This window comes from Ovis canadensis, chromosome 15, assembly GCF_042477335.2.
Source record: "Ovis canadensis isolate MfBH-ARS-UI-01 breed Bighorn chromosome 15, ARS-UI_OviCan_v2, whole genome shotgun sequence".
Lineage (NCBI taxonomy): Eukaryota > Metazoa > Chordata > Mammalia > Artiodactyla > Bovidae > Ovis > Ovis canadensis.
In genome coordinates, this window is record NC_091259.1 from 54,679,012 (window position 1) to 54,698,075 (window position 19,064).

At 45.5% G+C, this 19,064-nt stretch overlaps 1 protein-coding gene across 1 annotated transcript in view; it reads right to left on the minus strand.

Annotated features, from left to right (window-relative positions):
- Positions 1–15,543, minus strand: part of DNHD1 (dynein heavy chain domain 1) — a 64,755-nt gene extending 49,212 nt beyond the window's left edge. Inside the window, exons 1-5 of the mRNA XM_069553302.1 lie at positions 15,492–15,543; positions 13,611–14,424; positions 7,341–7,514; positions 2,979–3,182; positions 2,788–2,898 (exon numbers count right to left, since the gene is read on the minus strand). Of these exons, the coding sequence (XP_069409403.1) occupies positions 2,788–2,898; positions 2,979–3,182; positions 7,341–7,514; positions 13,611–14,424; positions 15,492–15,543 (1,355 nt within the window). The remainder of the gene's footprint in view (positions 1–2,787; positions 2,899–2,978; positions 3,183–7,340; positions 7,515–13,610; positions 14,425–15,491) is intronic.
- Positions 15,544–19,064: the final 3,521 nt, after the last annotated feature.

Below are 19,064 nucleotides of genomic sequence, written 5' to 3' on the forward strand. Positions count from 1 at the left end.
CAGCCTCCTCTTGAGGGTTCTTTGGAAGAGTTTAAGCCCAGGGTGTTCCTGACTGTGGAATTCTTTGGCAAAAGTTTGGGGTATGCACAAATGTTTACATTGGGTAACCCTTTCTGCCAGGAAAGAAGGTCAAAGAGATCCTAGGGTCTGACTTAGAAGGAGAGACTGCAGAGGCTTCTTCTTGGAATAAGGAAAGCTTCAGGTTTTTACAGTCTAGATGGACAGGCAGGTTTTAGAATCAAAGGTGAGGAACCTCCAACTTCTCTACGGGCTGACCATCCCTGAAGAAACCCACTTCTGTTATCTATTCCCCCTACAACCACCCTGAAAAATCTACATCTCAAAATATCCTTGAAAAAATTGACTCCCTGATAAACAGAGTATGATCATATGGGTATCATTGACTCAGTTCCTACTGAGGCACTGAACATGGTACTCTATATTCACTATCTCATTTAATTCTCACTGCTGGTTCACTGAGTAAAGAAAGTGAAAGTAAGTTAAAGTGAAAGTCACTCAGTAATGTCCGACTCTTTGCGACCCGATGGACTATACAGTCCACGGAATTCTCCAGACCAGAATACTGGAGTGGGCAGCCTTTCCCTTCTCCAGGGGATCTTCCCAACCTAGGAATTGAACCCAGGTCTGCCTTATTGCAGGCAGATTCTTTACCAGCTGAGCCACAAGGGAAGCCCAAGAATACTGGAGTGGGTAGCCTATCCCTTCTCTAGCAGATCTTCTTGACCCAGGTATAGAACCAGGGTCTCCTACATTGCAGGCAGATTCTTTACCAACTGAGCCATCAGGGAAGCCATCAAGTAAAGAATCCGCCTGCAAAGCAGGAGACTTGGGAGATGCTGGTTTGATCCCTGGGTCAGGAAGCTCCCCTGGAGAAGGAAATGGAAACTTAATCTAGTATTCTTACCTGGAAAATCCCATGGACAGGGGAGCCTGGCAGGCTACAGTCCAAAGGGTTGCAAAGAGTTGGTTATGACTGTGACTTTTTTTTTTTAAACAGCTATGGAAACAATGTCAGACTTTATTTTTTGGAGCTCCAAAATCACTGCAGATGGTGACTGCAGCCATGAAATTAAAAGACGATTACTCCTTGGAAGGAAAGTTATGACCAACCTAGATAGCATATTCAAAAGCAGAGACATTGCTTTGCCAACAAAGGTCCATATAGTCAAGGCTATGGTTTTTCCATTGGTTATGTATGGATGTGAAAGTTGGACTGGGAAGAAAGCTGAACGCCGAAGAATTGATGCTTTTGAACTGTGGTGTTGGAGAAGACTCTCGAGAGTCCCTTGGACTGCAAAGAGATCCAACCAGTCCATTGTAAAGGAGATCAGTCCTGGGTGTTCTTTGGAAGGAATGATGCTAAAGCTGAAACTCCAATACTTTGGCCACCTCATGCAAAGAGTTGACTCATTGGAAAAGACTCTGATTCTGGGAGGGATTGGGGGCAGGAGGAGAAGGGGACGACAGAGGATGAGACGGCTGGATGGCATCACCAACTCGATGGACATGAGTTTGAGTGAACTCCGGGAGTTGATGATGGACAGGGAGGCCTGGCGTGCTGCAATTCATGGGGTCACAAAGAGCTGGACATGACTGAGCGACTGAACTGAACTGAACTGAGTAGAAAAAATCTTTTGTTTTCAGATCAGGAAACTGGGGCTCAAAGAGTAAGGTCTCTTGCTAGTGTTTAGGACTTAAATTCAGATCTGTGCATCCAATTATGCCATGATAATTAAGCTAGACTGGAGAAATTCTAGAGCTGAGGTTGTGAACTGGTAGCACATGGGCCAAATTCAGAATGAAAGGGTTTTTGTATGTACCACTTAGAGTTGGCCAGCACAGTGTTTTAATAAAACTTTTTGGTATTTTAATAAAAATTAAAAGATAACCAGATAAAATTAAGAGATTTTACATCAAAATGTGGATTCCTAGGTCATCCTGAAAAAATAATGTGGCTGGCATGCTGGATCCATATTCCTAACGGTAAGAATCAATTGGAACTAGGTAGTGACTGTCCTCTTCAGGTGCAATCCCCAAGCTGACTGCAGTCCCATGCCTCCTAATGTCTTGAATCCAGCCCACTGTGTTTCTTTCACAGCTCTTCCTTGGGCCCTGAAGGCATCTGAGCTTCCAACTCCGATCACAGAACGTAACTGCAATGGTGAGGAGTTGTGCAGAGAAAGTAATAAAGAACTGAAAACAGGAGAAACTAAGTTTTTCTTAAAAAAAAAAAAAGAATTCAAGTAATACCATGGTAAGAGCAGTTTCAAATACCTACATTATATCCTCAGATTTGATATTTAATAACTGGACAATCTGGAGAAAGTTGATATAGAAATTTATTAATACACAGATATGTTCAGAATATATTTTTCAGAAGGAAAAAATGGTTACAGAACAATTATGTAAAGTATGATTGCATTTGTATATATGATGGGAAAAAGACTGTAAGAATATGTGACAAAATGTCATGGTTATCTGTAGATGGTGAGACTGAAAGGTTTTTCATTTGTGCTGTTTTTGTATTTTCCAAACCTTCTAAAATGATCATGTATATTACTGCTTATAAAATAATTTTCAGAAGTCCATTGCAGGGACTTCCCTGGTGGTCCAGCGGCTAAGAACTCTGTGTTCCTAATGCAGTGGGGTTGGATTCAATCCCTGGTCAGGGAACTAGATCCCATATGCCTCAACTAAGACCCAGTGCAGCCAAATAAATAAATATTTTTTTTTAAAGTCCATAGAAGTTGTGACTTGAAGACTCACCTGCTGATATGGAGCAGCCCAGCTCCAAAGTGGGGGACAGCCAGGAGCAGGTGTTTCTCTAGGAAAGACCGATGCTGGTGCAGCCTCTGCAACTTCACACTCTTCTTCCAGCTACAAACCAGAGGGAAGTGACAGTGTACTGTGGCTCTTTGTGATGCCTCTTCCCAAAGCCCAGAGCCAACATCACCTACCTGGCTAAGGCCTTGCGTAAGAGGCAATACTTGAAGAATGGAATAAGCTGGAGCTGTTGCCAGAGGACAGAGTGGCGGTGCCAGGTACCCAGTGTCATCGCCTCACTGCCCTCCACAGGGTGTACGTGCAGGATCCCAAAGGGAGAGAAGATGTAGTGCTCGGGATTCACCTTGTTGGCTGGCACCACCATCAGGCTGTAAGGCCTTTGAACCAGAGCACAGATCAGTGAGGGCCTTGGGAACTTGTGCAGACTCCAGGGAGGGACAAAAGAAGGATAGAAAGGGGAAACCAGGAGGCAGAAAGGAAGGCGGAAGACAGTGGGAAGAGGGGAAAGAGAGCAGAATGCTCTTCAAACCAGAAAGATGTGATATTAAGAAGAAAAGGAAGCCAAAAACAGGTGGGAAGAAAGAAAAAGGCTACTAGCCAGTTCCAAGCAGTTCATATCTCCAGATGCAGAGAACTTACATCCCATCAAATCTAAGATGCTATCAACTGTAAGCTGCAACATTCTTTTATGAAACACTAAAAGAAAAAATGCTATCAATATGATATGCCACCAATTTGTAAGGTGCATGACAATTTCAGAAATGTTTAAATGTGAAGAAAATGTACATCTTAGAAATGATAAAATATGTATATCCTACATGCTGAAATAACATGCAGAGATAATCAGGGAAGGCTCTTTGGAGTAACTGAGGATGGGGGAAAGCAAGGGTAACTAGAACACTAGACACAGGCCAATAAAGAGGAAAACTGCCATCTAGTGAACCAGATAAATTCCTCCAGAGCCATCTTATAATCCTAGTAAGTTGTCTTATTTCAGGAAAATGCTCCCACATCTCACATTAAATACACTCTATACGTAAGTATATAACATATAAATTATGTGCTTTATCTAGTTGAGAAAAACTAGTTGCCATAATGCCATGCTTGGGCACATTTAATAAAGCATTTATTAATTTTTATCCTGCAGTTTTCTTGTCATAACTTGGAGTCAGTAATATTTTTAAGCACTAAAAATATTTTTTAGCCTTTTAAAAACTGTGTGTCCCAAGTCTTATGCATACAATGCCTAAAAGGTAAACCGCCCTCCTCTCTCTCTCTCTCTCTCCCATCACTCCCCCCATATGTTATTAAGCAAATGACTCAAGGGCATATACATAGATACCAAAATAAACTCAGTAAGTCACATCATATAAAAACTTTATTTCATTTTTGACAAAGTGACTAGATCTTCTCAAGTATACTATTATCCCCAAATTACAGATGAGAAAACTGAACAAAGAGAAGTCATAAGTTTGCACAAGGTAGTTAAGGAAAGAATTTTTGTTTAGCTGCTAAGTTGTGTCCAACTCTTTTGCGACACCATGGACTGTAGCCCACCAAGCTCCCGTCAGTGGGATTTCCCAGGCAAGACTACTGGAGTGGTTTGCTATTTCCTTCTCCAGGGGATCTTCCTCACCCAGGGACTGAACCTGCATCTCCTGCATTGGCAGGCAGACTCTTTACCACTGAGCCACCAGGGAAGCCAGGATTCAAAAACCAAATCTACCTGACTGAAGCCCCCCTCTCTTAACCATTGGACTATGCAGCATCCCGCAGGATAGCTACCTATCCTAACTGAGGCCTGACTTCCCAAGGGGATGCTCCTTCCCCTGTGGCCTTCTTAATGGAGGCTATTCTTCCTGCACAGGGCAGGAGTCAGGGAGAGCTGAGCAAAGACCCTAAGGAAGTGAAGGAATGTAGTCTTCCCTAAGCATAAATCAAAATCTAGGACAGGGGGTTCCCTGGTGGCCTAGAGATTAGGATTTCTGGCTTTCACTGCTGTGGCCCAGGTTGAATCCCTGGCCTGGGGACTGAGATCCTTGCAAGTGTGGCAATCTAGGACAAATATAAGAAAATTTTGAGAACTGCAAATACACTGAAAGAAAACCTCAAAGTGAAACAAAAAATGCCAGGTTTCCACTTTTACTGAAGGTGCACTAGCAATATGGACCAACACTTCCCTTGAGAACAACTAGAAAAACTGGGCAAAGTATCTAGATAAAACATGAAAATCATTAGAGAACCCACAAATTAAATCCCCTGGGCTTCCAGATGGGACTCTGGTTACAACACAGATTGAACCAGAAAACACCTCCCTCCTTGGTGTGGGCCCCCAGCTCTTTTGTTTTAAAACCAAATCTGCTTCAAACCCACTTCTGCTCTTTAGTTTTCTGAGTCTGATGAAAGGTCACCTCCTCTTCTCTATCTTTCCGGAGCATATAGTAAAACTGACACACCACTGCCTCTACTGGCATCTCTGTTTGGAGGAAAGCAGCAGCAAGTGCAAAACTCACTTCACTGTGGTCCTTTTTGGGCAGATGTGGGCCCTGTAATTAGTCACTGCTTTTTTAGTTCTCTTGCTCATGGTTTCTTGTTTCTCTCTGTGCCTAATTATCTTCGAATATGTTGCTTCTCTGATTATGACTGAGCTGATAGTTGAAAGCCCTACGCTTGTCACTTTCCTTCTGTAGGCTCTCCACCATTGCCAACAAGGCTCGCATCCCACATCGCTACCATTACTATCACTACGGCTGGACAGTCAAGTGTAGCAGCCACTAGGTGTCAGTAGGTAGTTCATCATCTTCAACTACAGTGACAATTCAGTCAGTTGTGACGTCACCACAAGTCGTGGATTCCTAGCATGCTATTTCCCATTAGCAAGAAGCCTAGTACTGTCCAAGGCCAACGACATTACCAAACCAATATCAGAATCCCATATTTGAGGATCGTTTCCTGAGACCGCTCATGATGCCAAGTATTACATCAGAGTCCAGTCAGGAAAACAGAAATGGTATTCAGCATTTCAACAAAGTGAATTCAATAAAGAAAATGTGTTTCAGAAAAGGTGTCAGAGGACACCTGAAAAGCAAAAGGGGAAAAACTAAGGTAGAGCAGAGACAATAACTACGGGAAATGGATGCCAGCCCTGAGACTAGAGGGACAAAGGAGAGAGGTTTGGGTTCTCAGAAGCCATGCGTTAGGAGGAGGGGCTTGTAGCACAGGAACTTGGATTTCTAAGGAATGCCGCCTGGTTGCTGCTAGTAAATAAGGAGTTCGGAGGGGGGCCTTGTAGAGCTATGATTCGGAACTCTGATGGGCAGGGCTACCTCTTGGTTGGCGTTGATCCCTCTTGCAGTGCCAGGATCAGGAAGAGGCTACTTCAGAAAGGGCCTGCTGCTGGCACAGTGAACGACCATTTCTGGGGCAATGATATGAAGGGAAAGCAAAGGAAGGACAAAGGCCCTTCTCCTTCTATCCTGCTATCCGGTCTCCTTCTAGCACCCCCTGTGAATCAAACCTAACAGGAAGCTAGCTGAAAAAAGAGAAATGAAGTTTACAGAGTCCCAGCCCCAGCATTACAAAGCAGAGAGAAAAGAGCAAAACTAGAGCCAAGAGACAATTGCCTAATAACGAGCACAGTGCTCTCCGTGAGCTCTTGTTAAATGAATTGATCAGTAAATCAGTGGATGGTACAGATCATTAGTCCTACTGAAGTTCAGGAGAAAGAGGTCAGTGTTTGCAGGATATACAGATTCCTGGCAGTAGATATCATATACTGCTCAAGAGGATGGACTTTTGAGTTAAGACAGTACCAGCTGTCAGCCTTGTTTCTACCACTTACTATGTGGTCTTGGACAAGTCACGTAACCTGTCTATGCATCAGTCTACTCATCTCATATATGGAATAATAATGGCACCTACCTGGCAGGGGGGGATTAAATGACACAGGTATTTTTAAAAAGGTCGATTAACGGTAATTACTACTCATATTTCTGGGAAGAGAAGAGACTTGAACAGGGCTTTTAAAAATACTAAAGATTTTGATCTAATGGAAGAAAGTGAATGAATGACTCTCGAGTCATATGGAAGAAGACTTGTTTTCACAGCACAGAGATAACACGAGGATCAAAAGGTAAAAGTTAAAGGAAAGTAGTCTAAGGAAAATGATGCCTTGTGAAGCACAAAGGTTTAAATGAACACCTGATTCTTGCACTGGAGTTAGAAGAGTTCACCATCAAATTCCCTTCCGAAGTGATGACCAAATGTTTCTGTCATTCTAGGACAAAATAAAGAAGACAGAGCAAAAAGCAGAAAAGAGTGACTAACACGAAAAGCTATGAGAGCAAAGGGGAGCAAGAGGAAGTGAAGAGCGGGGAGAAGGCGGGGAGGGAAGAAGAGGGGACCTGGGAGACAGAAGGAACGAGAGGGGAGAGAGAAGGACAGGAAAGTAGCAGGTCTGGAGCGGAGGGGAAGACAGTGTGGGGGAAGTCAGGGAGCGGGAGGGGCAGCTCAGGGCTCTGGGCAGGGGCTCTCACGTAAAGTAGCGGCTGGGAGCCACGTTGAGATAAAGGAAGTGGATCTTCTTCAGGTATCTCTCTGTCTTCATAACGGCCATTATCTGGCTACCCAGGAGGGAAATCTGTGGTAAGAAGCCAGTGCTTCTTTTTTGGAGGGTCTTCTCCTCAGGAACTTCCAAGTCCAGCTGAGACCTGTAGGATACAAAGTCAGGAGAGAAGACGCAGAGCAAAGCGGTCAGGTGGCCACTGTCTGCCAGTGAACAAAGGAGCTAGATTAGGTGCCTGAGAGGACCTGATGTGGCCTTGTTAGAGCCTGTCAACCATGTACACCCAAAGGTTTACATGCTGAGCAAATACAGTCCAAGAGGTGACACAGTCAGGCAGCTGCAGTCATTCAGGTCTGTGTGTGAAGAACCCTTCCCTTTCTGATAAATGAGTAATCGTTCTGGATTGATTGTGATTACTATGACATCAGTGTTACATAATACTCAGTAAAAGTCATGGGAATACTTTGCTGTCCCAACTCATGACCTGGCAAGCCCACAGTCCTAGATATCGCCTCTCTGGCAACGTTCCTAGCCTTCTAGATCTCCTATCTTTGTCCCCATTATACCTGCTTTCCAGTACTTCATGATCTCCATGCCTGGGGGTTCTTTCTTGCTTTTTCTCCATCATCACCCAAACTCCACCTTCACATCCATCTCTTCCCAGCTGGGATCCAACTATATATCCTTCAGCACCCTCAAGCCTGCACCAATACCATCAGTCTTCCTACCCTTCTACCATACCAGCTGATAAAATTGGTATTAAAATTAATTATTAGAGAAGCCAAAAGTCAATTACCTGGACTAACAAATTTGGTTAGAGCAAACTCAGAGCAAAAAAAATAAAACAAACCAAAACCCCTCTGAATAATTCAGTTTAGACTTAGTCAGTCCAAGTATATTCATGCCATTAATTAACCCAAATCTAGATCAACAGAACAAGTTACCCCAGGGCTACAATGCCATCCTAAAGTTCACATCGGGACTTCCCTGGTGGTCTAGTGGTTGAGAATCCACCTGCCAATGCAGGGGACACGGGTTCAGTCCTTGGTCCTGGAAGATTCCACATGCCGCAGAGCAGCCGTTCCCTCGCATCACAACTGCTGAGCCTGTGTTCTGCAACAAAAGAAGCCACCGCAACGAGAAGCCCTAGCACGAAAACCAGGGAGTGGCCCCAGGTTTCCGCAACTAGAGAGATCCCACTGGCAGCAATGAAGACCCAGAACAGCCAAAAACAAATGAATTAATAAAATTAAATGAAGTTCACATCAACAACAGGGTTTGTGATTTTAACATTAGATCAGGACATCTTAATGGTGTAACTGCACTAAAGTTTCATTTCCTCAATAATTAAATCCCTACTTGTACTAAGCAGGTTCAGAAGATCTCAGAATAGAAATATCATCTCCTATATAGATTCCTGGAGTCCAGTCTCATCTGTGGGCTCACTCTGCTCGATGTCTTAGTACAAGTCCTCAGGCAGCTACCCCTTGCAGTCTCCTTGACTGCTATTGCAGGCTTCCACCTCCCCACTCCCACACCCAGCCCCGCCGAGCTCCCAGTCCCCTTCTTTGCCTCTGTCCCTGCCCAGCGAAAACTGAGGCTCTCAGCCATGAAATAACTCCTTCAAGTTCTGCTGCCTTCCCACACATTTATCTGTACATATTCCCATTCTACTTTTGCCTCCAAATTTGAGTGGAAGGAGTGACCTTCTTCTCCGCAAGACTAATTCCTCCATTTGTGCTCTGGACCCCCTCTCCCCTCTTTATAATGTATTTTTAATCTCCTCTTTTTCCATTGTTAGCCTATACTTATTCATTCACTCTACAAATATTTATTGAGCACCAACTTCTCAGACTGTCTTGAGGGCTATAAATACCTCTCAATTCTTTGAAAGTCCTACTCAGACACCACTGTTTTTCAATCTGCTGTCCTAATCTCTCTCTTTCAAGCTAAGCTTCATAAAAGAATGAAACATGATTTCCACGTCCTCCCCTTCCATCCACTTCTGAATGCACTACAGTATGACTGTCTCATCACAAAACTACACTGAAACTGCTCTCACCAACCTCTTCCTTGTTGCTAAATCCAGTGAATATTTTTTCAGATTTTTCTTAATTGTCTTGGTAGAGTTTAGCACTGACTGCTTCCTCCTCTTTGAAACTTTCCACTTTATTTCACTTCCTGACTTTCAAGGTATTTTGTTAACCCAAACTCCTCTGATGTGCTTTCTCCTAATTCTGATGTGTATGCACACACACTCACACACACACACACACCCCCAGAGGAAGAGCCAGGGAAAAGGCAGTGTCCTTTGATTTTGTAGCATTTAACACAAACTGTAAAGCTATTTTACTTAAATCAACTAATTTAACATCTATCTCCCTTAATTAAGCTGTAGAACCCCAGGGTGGAGAAGGAAATGGCAACCCACTCCAGTACTCTTGCCTGGAGAATCCCAGGGACAGAGGAGCCTGGTGGGCTGCCCTCTGTGGGGTCGCACAGAGTCGGACACAACCGAAGCAACTTAGCAGCAGCAGCAAAACCCAAGGGAAGAGATTGAATCTCTCTTCTCACTTCTGTATCCTCGGCATCTAGCAGTTCCTGATATATATTGTTTATCCAGTAATACTTCTTGATGTATGAAAGCCTGCAAGGCGAGTCCTGGGGAATATGGTGAAATTAAGCCATATTAACTAGGCCCAAAAAAGATGTCCTTTTCATTATAGGGGACTGGAATACAAAAGTAGGAAGTCAAGAAACACCTGGAGTAACAGGCAAATTTGGCCTTGGAATATAGAATGAAGCAGGGCAAAGACTAATAGAGTTTTGCCAAGAAAATGCACTGGTCATAGCAAACACCTTCTTCCAACAACACAAGAGAAGACTCTACATATGGACATCACCAGATGGTCAACAACGAAATCAGACTGATTATATTCTATGCAGCCAAAGATGGAGAAGCTCTATACAGTCAACAAAAACAAGACCAGGAGCTGACTGTGGCTCAGATCATGAACTCCTTATTACCAAATTCAGACGCAAATTGAAGAAAGTACGGAAAACCGCTAGACCATTCAGGTATGACCTCAATCAAATCCCTTATGATTATACAGTGGAAATGAGAAATAGATTTAAGGGCCTAGATTTGATAGATAAAGTGCCTGATGAACTATGGAATGAGGTTTATGACATTGTACAGGAGACAGGGATCAAGACCATCCCAATGGAAAAGAAATGCAAAAAAGCAAAATGGCTGTCTGGGGAGGCCTTACAAATAGCTGTGAAAAGAAGAGAGGCGAAAAGCAAAGGAGAAAAGGAAAGATATAAGCATCTGAATGCAGAGTTCCAAAGAATAGCAAGAAGAGATAAGAAAGCCTTCTTCAGCGATCAATGCAAAGAAATAGAGGAAAAGAACAGAATGGGAAAGACTGGAGATCTCTTCAAGAAAATTAGAGATACCAAGGGAACACTTCATGCCAAGATGGGCTCGATAAAGGACAGAAATGGTATGGACCTAACAGAAGCAGAAGATATTAAGAAGAGGTGGCAAGAATACACAGAAGAACTATACAAAAAAGACCTTCACAACCCAGATAATCATGATGATGTGATCACTAATCTAGAGCCAGACATCTTGGAATGTGAAGTCAAGTGGGCCTTAGAAAGCATCACTACAAACAAAGCTAGTGGAGGTGATGGAATTCCAGTTGAGCTGTTTCAAATCCTGAAAGATGATGCTGTGAAAGTGCTGCACTCAATATGCCAGCAAATTTGGAAAACTCAGCAGTGGCCACAGGACTGGAAAAGGTCAGTTTTCATTCCAATTCCAAAGAAAGGCAATGTAAAAGAATGCTGAAACTACCGCACAATTGCACTCATCTCACATGCTAGTAAAGTAATGCTCAAAATTCTCCAAGCCAGGCTTCAGCAATACGTGAACCGTGAACTCCCTGATGTTCAAGCTGGTTTTAGAAAAGGCAGAGGAACCAAAGATCAAATTGCCAAAATCCACTGGATCATGGAAAAAGCAAAAGAGTTCCAGAAAAACATCTACTTCTGCTTTATTGACTATTTCAAAGCCTTTGACTGTGTGGATCACAATAAACTGTGGAAAATTCTTCAAGAGATGGTAATACCAGACCACCTAACCTGCCTCTTGAGAAATCTGTATGCAGATCAGGAAGCAACAGTTAGAACTGGACATGGAACAACAGACTGGTTCCAAATAGGAAAAGGAGTACGTCAAGACTGTATATTGTCACCCTGCTTATTTAACTTATATGCAGGGTACATTATGAGAAACGCTGGACTGGAAGAAACACAAGCTGGAATCAAGATTGCCAGGAGAAATATCAATCACCTCAGATATGCAGATGACACCACCCTTATGGCAGAAAGGGAAGAGGAGCTAAAAAGCCTCTTGATGAAAGTGAAAGAGGAGAGCGAAAAAGTTGGCTTAAAGCTCAACATTCAGAAAACGAAGATTATGGCTTCCGGTCCCATCACTTCCTGGGAAATAGATGGGGAAACAGTGGAAACAGTGTCAGACTTTATTTTGGGGGGCTCCAAAATCACTGCAGATGGTGACTGCAGCCATGAAATTAAAAGACACTTACTCCTTGGAAGAAAAGTTATGACCAACCTAGATAGCATATTCAAAAGCAGAGACATTACTTTGCCGACTAAGGTCCGTCTAGTCAAGGCTATGATTTTTCCTGTCGTCATGTATGGATGTGAGAGTTGGACTGTGAAGAAGGCTGAGCACCGAAGAATTGATGCTTTTGAACTGTGGTGTTAGAGAAGACTCTTGAGAGTCCCTTGGACTGCAAGGAGATCCAACCAGTCCATTCTGAAGGAGATCAACCCTGGGATTTCTTTGGAAAGAATGACGCTAAAGCTGAAACTCCAGTACTCTGGCCACCTCATGAGAAGAGTTGACTCATTGGAAAAGACCCTGATGCTGGGAGGGATTGGGGGCAGGAGGAGAAGGGGTTGACAGAGGATGAGATGGCTGGATGGCATCACGGACTGGATGGACGTGAGTCTGAGTGAACTCCAGAAGATGGTGATGGACAGGGAGGCCTGGCATGCTGCGATTCATGGGGTCGCAAAGAGTCGGACATGACTGAGCGACTGAACTGAACTGAACTGAACTAGGCCTCAGAGGTTTACTGCCAGCTCCAAAAAGGGGACCAAGAACTTGACTTCTTCATGCCAGCATCTCAGCCCATTCTCACTCAATCTAGATTGCTCTCCCCGGAAAGGAGACTTATACTCAGGGCACAGGGCAGATCATTGAAAAAAAAGCATCTGGTGGGGCAATTGAAGGCATACACAATGAAAGCACTGGCCACCTTCCATCAGGGCCCCAAAAGCCTGCCTATCTCCCCACCGTTAAGGCTCTAAGGCTTCAGGAAGAACTTGACCCAGCCAAGTTCTGTCCAATTCTTTGTGACCCCATGGACTGTAGCCTACCAGGCTCCTCTGTCTATGGGATTTTCCAGGCAATAGTCCTGGAGTGGATTGCCATTTCCCTCTCCAGGGGATCTTCCCAACCCAGGGATTGAACCCAGGTCTCCTGCATTGTAGACAGACACTTTACCATCTGAGCCACCAGGGATGTCTGACCCAGCCATAAACAGAGCTAAAATTGAGAACGCCAAGGTTGACTGAAGGTAAAACTAGCCTTCTTCCCAGACAGTGAATGTATGAATGCCTGCAAGCCAGTCCTAGAGAATATGAAATAGAAAACAGCTTGAGTTTCTAGAATGTGACACAGAGAAGCTGGCCAGGGGAGAGGGAGAAATTCCAAGACTAGAGTTAGAGAACTCTGAGAAGAGGGCGTCTCTGTAGGCATTCTGAAATCCTTAGAGAGCAGTTTAAGAGCTAGACTGGGGAGGAAATCATCACTCCAAGGGCCAAGAGTCCCACACTCGTAGGGCAAGAAGACTCTGGAAGGATCAGAATGAAAAGTCCTAGCTGGCAGTGCAGCCAACTCTAGTCTGCCTTGGAGCTGGTTTAGCTCACATAGACATGAGTGGGAGGGGGCCCCAGGCAGGCACTCACCTAGGAGCATCTGGAGGGAGAGACTCAGATTGAGTATCCTGCAGTAGGTAGGCCCAGAGGCAAGACTCAGGGATTATGGAACAAGTGAGAAAAACAACTAAGCACTACATGAGAAAGAAGTCTAGAAACTCTGGAAACTCAGGCTCTTTTCTGAAGAGCTCTTTTCCTCACTTACCTAGTCTCTGTTCTTCCAACAGGCTCTTCCTCTGCATTGTCAGGGTCGCTGCTTTCATACTGTACTGGGATGTCAGTCGCCAGTGCCAAGGGCACAAGCCTGAGGCCATGTAGCCACTGGGTCTCTTCCACAGCCACTTCCGCACCGACAATACCCAGGCTGTGCTGTAGCTCAGGAAGGGTCAGTGGTCGCAGCCATGTGGCCAAATCGTCCTCGACTTGCTGCCCTTCCCACTGGGCCTGCACAAAAGGGCATGCTGGGCGTGGGGTCCCATGATGGAACCGCTTCTTCTGGGGATAGCAGTCAACATGGGAGGTGCCCTCTAACAACGAGGTATCTCGGGGAAAGGCCTGGTCTATGGCATCCAGCAGATCCAGGTGGAGCTGGGCCTGAACCCAGGGTGCCCAGTGGTACAGGCGCTCTAGGAAAGGCAGCAAGTCAAGGCGACCGACCAGCAGCGCTCGATATGGGGGCAGCAGACCCAGCACGGCATGCAGGTAGTTCCATGCCGCAGGACTGCCATCCTGTAGTACTTTTGAGAACAGGGTTTGGAGCTCAGCTACCAGGAGCTCCAGCACTGTGGGCCGCTCGGACCAAGTCACTGCCTTCAGGGACTGCCTCTTTTTTCCCTGACAGGCTTGGCGCTGCTCTGCTTTGTCCAGGACACCTACGGAGTGCCGAGATTCAAGGGCTTTAGATGATGCCTCTTCATCTGAGACCAAGAGGAGCCAGGCATTCAACTGCCGTCGAACTGCTCCTGCCCACTGCTCAGGATCTAACTGCCAGTTCCAGGCTCCTGGTTGATGGATCTCACCTGCTTGGCGCAGCGCAAGACAGGGCAAGAGAAGGGGGCTTAGGCTCTGGGCAGTGTCAAGAGGATTGGGAGAACGGGGAAGGGAGGGACTTAGGACAATGAGATGGATAGAGCTGCAGTTTCCTGAGACCCTCAACCAACCCCACAGCTTCCCCTTAAGACCGGTGAAAAGTAGACCCAGGATGGAGGTAGGCCCCTCCCTGCACAGGAGTCCCTTCCCACTGCCCCTAACACCATCCTCTCACCTGGACAATGGGGCACAGAAGGCAAGGGAAAGGAAGAGAGAGGGATGTGCTGGTGAGGTTTCATGGGGAGGTGCCTGTAGGAGAAATGGATGAACTTAATGGGTCTCGGGCACAGGCTCGCTCTATTCACAGCCACCCCCATACAGAGACTGGCACGCACACGTATGATCACTGGTAGAGGCAAAGTGGCTCACGCACCTAAAAGGGCTCTCTCAGAGGACCTCAGAATAGCAGGGAACTGTCACTGGGACTGGAGCCTGGAGGTCGCCTGAAGGGGAACAGGTCGTTACAGACAGGCAGCAAAGTCCCGGTCCCGTTTGCCCTCGCCCGTGGACTAAGAGAACATGTTGAGGACAGAAAGCAGAGGAGCGGGTACAAAGGACTACTAGGGGGGATAGAGGCGGGGGCGGGGGAAGAGCGGGGAGGGCTGGGCTGGGAGCGGGAGGAAGGAGAGGTGGAAGAGGAGAGGAAGGGAGGGGTGTGCGAGAAAGGGACACTGCGCGGGGGGGGGGGGGGGGGGGGGGCGGGGCAGTGGTGAAAATGTGTGTGTGTCTGTGTGTCTGGGAGCAGTGCTGCGAAAGGAAGGGATCCCCAGCAGCAGGCTCAACCGCGGCCCCACCCCTGCCAACTGTTAGAACAGTTAGCAAGTCGCCTGAGGCCCGAGCCTCCGGTGAGAGCCCGTGTGGGGACAGGAAGGGGCGGGGCCCGGGGCGGGGCCCTGGGGGAGGGGGCGGGCCCAGGCCAAATCTGCCGTCTTCCCTCTGCCCGCCGGCTTTGGAAATAGGCAGTCTGGCTGGTTGGGTCTGGAAAAGAACGACTTGCTTGGTTTGGGAAAGTAGCAATCCTGCGGGCGTCGTGAGCGGGTGTAGTCCATATTGCCTGTTTATCTATTACTGAGCCTGTAAGTTGCTATGGTCCCCCACAACAGGGGTCATTGGGACACCACAAACCACCCCACCTAGACCACCACACCTAGCAAAAAATTCAAGTAAGACAAACTCCTTGATCACAGAGGAGCTCAAAATCTGGGGGTTTGGGGGTAGTGAGAGCAGGGGGAAACGCCTGAATGATTAAAATAAATAGAAATTCAGCATGTGACAGAATCCCACCTCCACTTTGGATATCTGATAAGAATCCCAAACTTAAAAACTTAAAAGGTCCAAAACCTGAGTCCTAACTGCCTCCTCCCCCAAATAAGCCTGTTTCTTTTGTTTTCGTCCGCATCTCAGCAAATAGCAAGTCCGTTTTTCCAGTTGCTTGGGTCAAAGGTTCAGTCAGTTCAGTTGTACAGTCGTGTCTGACTTTTTTCGACCCCATGGACTGCAGCACGCCCGGAGCTTGCTCAAACTCATGTCTATAGAGTTAGTGTAGTGATACCATCCAACCATCTCATCCTCTGTCATCCCCTTCTCCTGTCTTCAATCTTTGCCAGCATCAGTCTTTTCCAATGAGTCAGTTCTTCACATCAGGTAGCCAAAGTATTGGAGTTTCAGTTTTAGCATCAGTCCTTCCAATGAACATTCAGGGCTGATTTCCCTTAGGATTGACTAGTTTGATCTTGCAGTCCAAGGGACCCCGAAGAGTCTTCTCCAACACATTTCGAAAGCATCAATTCTTCAGCGCTCACCCTTCTTAATGGTCCAACTCTCACATCCCTTACATGACTACTGGAAAAACCATAGCTTTGACTAGATGGACCTTTGTCAGCAAAGTACTGTCTCTGCTTTTTAATATGCTGCCTAGGTTGGCCATAGCTTTTCTTCCAAGGAGCAAGCGTCTTAATTTCTTGGCTGTAGTCACCATCTGCAGTAATTTGGGAGCCCAAGAAAATAAACTCTGTTTCTGATTCCATTGTTTCCCCATCTATTTGCCATGAAGGAATAGGACCAGATATCATGATCTTCGTTTTTTGAACATTGAGTTTAAGCCAGCTTTTTCACTCTCCTCTTTCACTTTCAAGAGGCTCTTCACTTCCTTTCATAAGGGTGGTATCATTTGTGTATCTGAGGTTATTGATATTTCTCCCAGCAATCTTGATTCCACTTGTGCTTCATCCAGCCTGGCATTTCGCATGATGTACTCCATGCATAAGTTAAATAAGCAGGGTGGCAATATACAGCCTTGATATACTCCTTTCCCAATTTGGAACCAGTCTGTTGTTCCATGTCCAGTTCTAACTGTTGCTTCTTGACCTGAATACAGATTTCTCAGGAGGCAAGTAAGGTGGCCTGGTATTGCCATCTCTTGAAGAATTTTCCTGTTTGTTGTGATCCACACAGTCAAAGGTTTTGGCACAGTCAATAAAGCAGAATTAGATGTTTTTCTGAAACTCTCTTGCTTTTTCTATGATCCAGTAGATGCTGGCAATTTGATCTTTGTTCCTCTGTGTTTTCTAGATCCAGCTTGAACATCTGGAAGTTCTCAGATACTGAACCTGGGAGATTTGGGAAAGTAGCAGTCCTGAGGGTATCGTGGAAAGGTGTAGCCCATATGCTTGTTTATCTAGTACTGAGCCTGTAAGTTGCTATGGGCACTTACAACAGGGGTGTTTGGGACACCCCATCCCACCCAACACACACTTGCATGTATCCATCTAGACTACCACACTCTTAGCAAAAATTCCAAGTAAGACAAACTCCTTCATCCAAGTGAGGTTTAACTTGGAGAATTTTGAGCATTACTTTACTAGCACGTGAGATGAGTGCAATTGTGTGGTAGTTTGAACATTCTTTGGCATTGCCTTTCTTTGGGATTGGAAAAACTGACCTTTTCCAGTCCTGTGGCCATTGCTGAGTTTTCCAAATTTGCTGGCATATTGAGTGCAGCACTTTAATAGCATCATCTTTTAAGACTTGAAATAGCTCAGCTGGATTCCATCACCTCCACTAGCTTTGTTTGTAGTGATGCTTCCTAAGGCTCACTTGACTTTGAATTCCAGGATTTGTGGCTCTAGGTGAGTGATCACACCATTGTGGTTATCTGGGTCATGAAGATCTTCGTTGTATAGTTCTTCTGTGTATTCTTGCCACCTCTTCTTAATATCTTAATATCTTCTGCTTCTGTTAGGTCCATACTTTTGTCCTGTATTGTGCCCATCTTTGCATGAAATATCTCCTTGATAGTTCCCCACCTCCACCCCTGCACATATCGCATGTCTAATTATTCAGCAAAAATTCTGTGAAGCTGTAATTTCAAAATATATCCGAAATCCAAGTATTTCTCACCAATAAGAGCTAAACCCACTAAGTCACTAAGATGGTGAAGGAAAGGGAAGCCTGGTGTGCTGCAGTCCATGGAGTCCCAAAGAGTCAGACACAGCTGAGCAACTGAACATCACCAAAGAGCTGAACCTTGGTCTAGGCCACTATCACCTCTCACCTGGATTATTCCATCACCTTCTAACTGATCTCTTGGCTTCCACCCTTGCCCATACAATCTGCTCTTTTTAGACCAGCCTGTGGCCTTTTTCAAATACGGGCAGATCGTATCACTACTCTGCTCAAACTCACTAATGTTGTATCATCTCGTTCCCTCAGGAAGTCCTACAAGGCCTACAAGTTGCTGCTGCTCAGCTGGCTACTACCACTGTGGACTCTTTCCTTCTCTCCCCATTCACAGAATCACACCCAACATGCTCCCATCACAGAGCCTTAGTACAGTGCATCTCTGCCTACTGATCGTTTAAGAGACAGACAAGTTTTCTGTGCCACAAACTAAGCAGCTTGAAAACAACACCTATTTAGTATCTCACAGTTCTGTATGTCAGTGCCCTCATCATGGCTTGACTGGGTTCTCTGCTCAAGATATTATAAGCCTGAAATCTAGCTGTTGGTTGGACTGAGTTCTTGTCTGGAGGCTCTGGGGGAAAATCCTCCTCCAAGCACATTCTGTTTTTTCATGCGTGTGTGTGTGGAAGTGCAGAGTCTTAACCATTGGATGGCCGGAAGTCCCCAAGCTCATTCTTGTTGTTGGCACTTTTCAGTTTCTTGTGGTTATGGGATGGGGTCCCTGATTCCTCGTGGGCATCAGGGGCCACTCTCCGCTCCATCCAAGAGGCCACTGATCTTTCTTGCCATATGGTATCTTCATCTTCAAATCAGGCACAGTGCCTCAAACCCCTCTCATGTTTCAAATCTCTCTGACATTTTCTTCTGCCTGCCTTTTTAATATTTATTTATCTGGCTGTGCCAGGTCTTTGTTGTAGCATGTGAGGTCTGGTTCCCTGAGCAGGGATCAAACTTGGGCCCCTTGCATTGGGAGTGTGGTCTAAGTCACTGAACCACCAGAAAAGTCCTGAAATCTCCCTGCTTTTAAAATGTGGTTAGGCCTGGCCTATCCGGATAATCTCCTTTTCTTACAGTCAAGTATGTCATATACCTAATCAGAGAAGCAAAA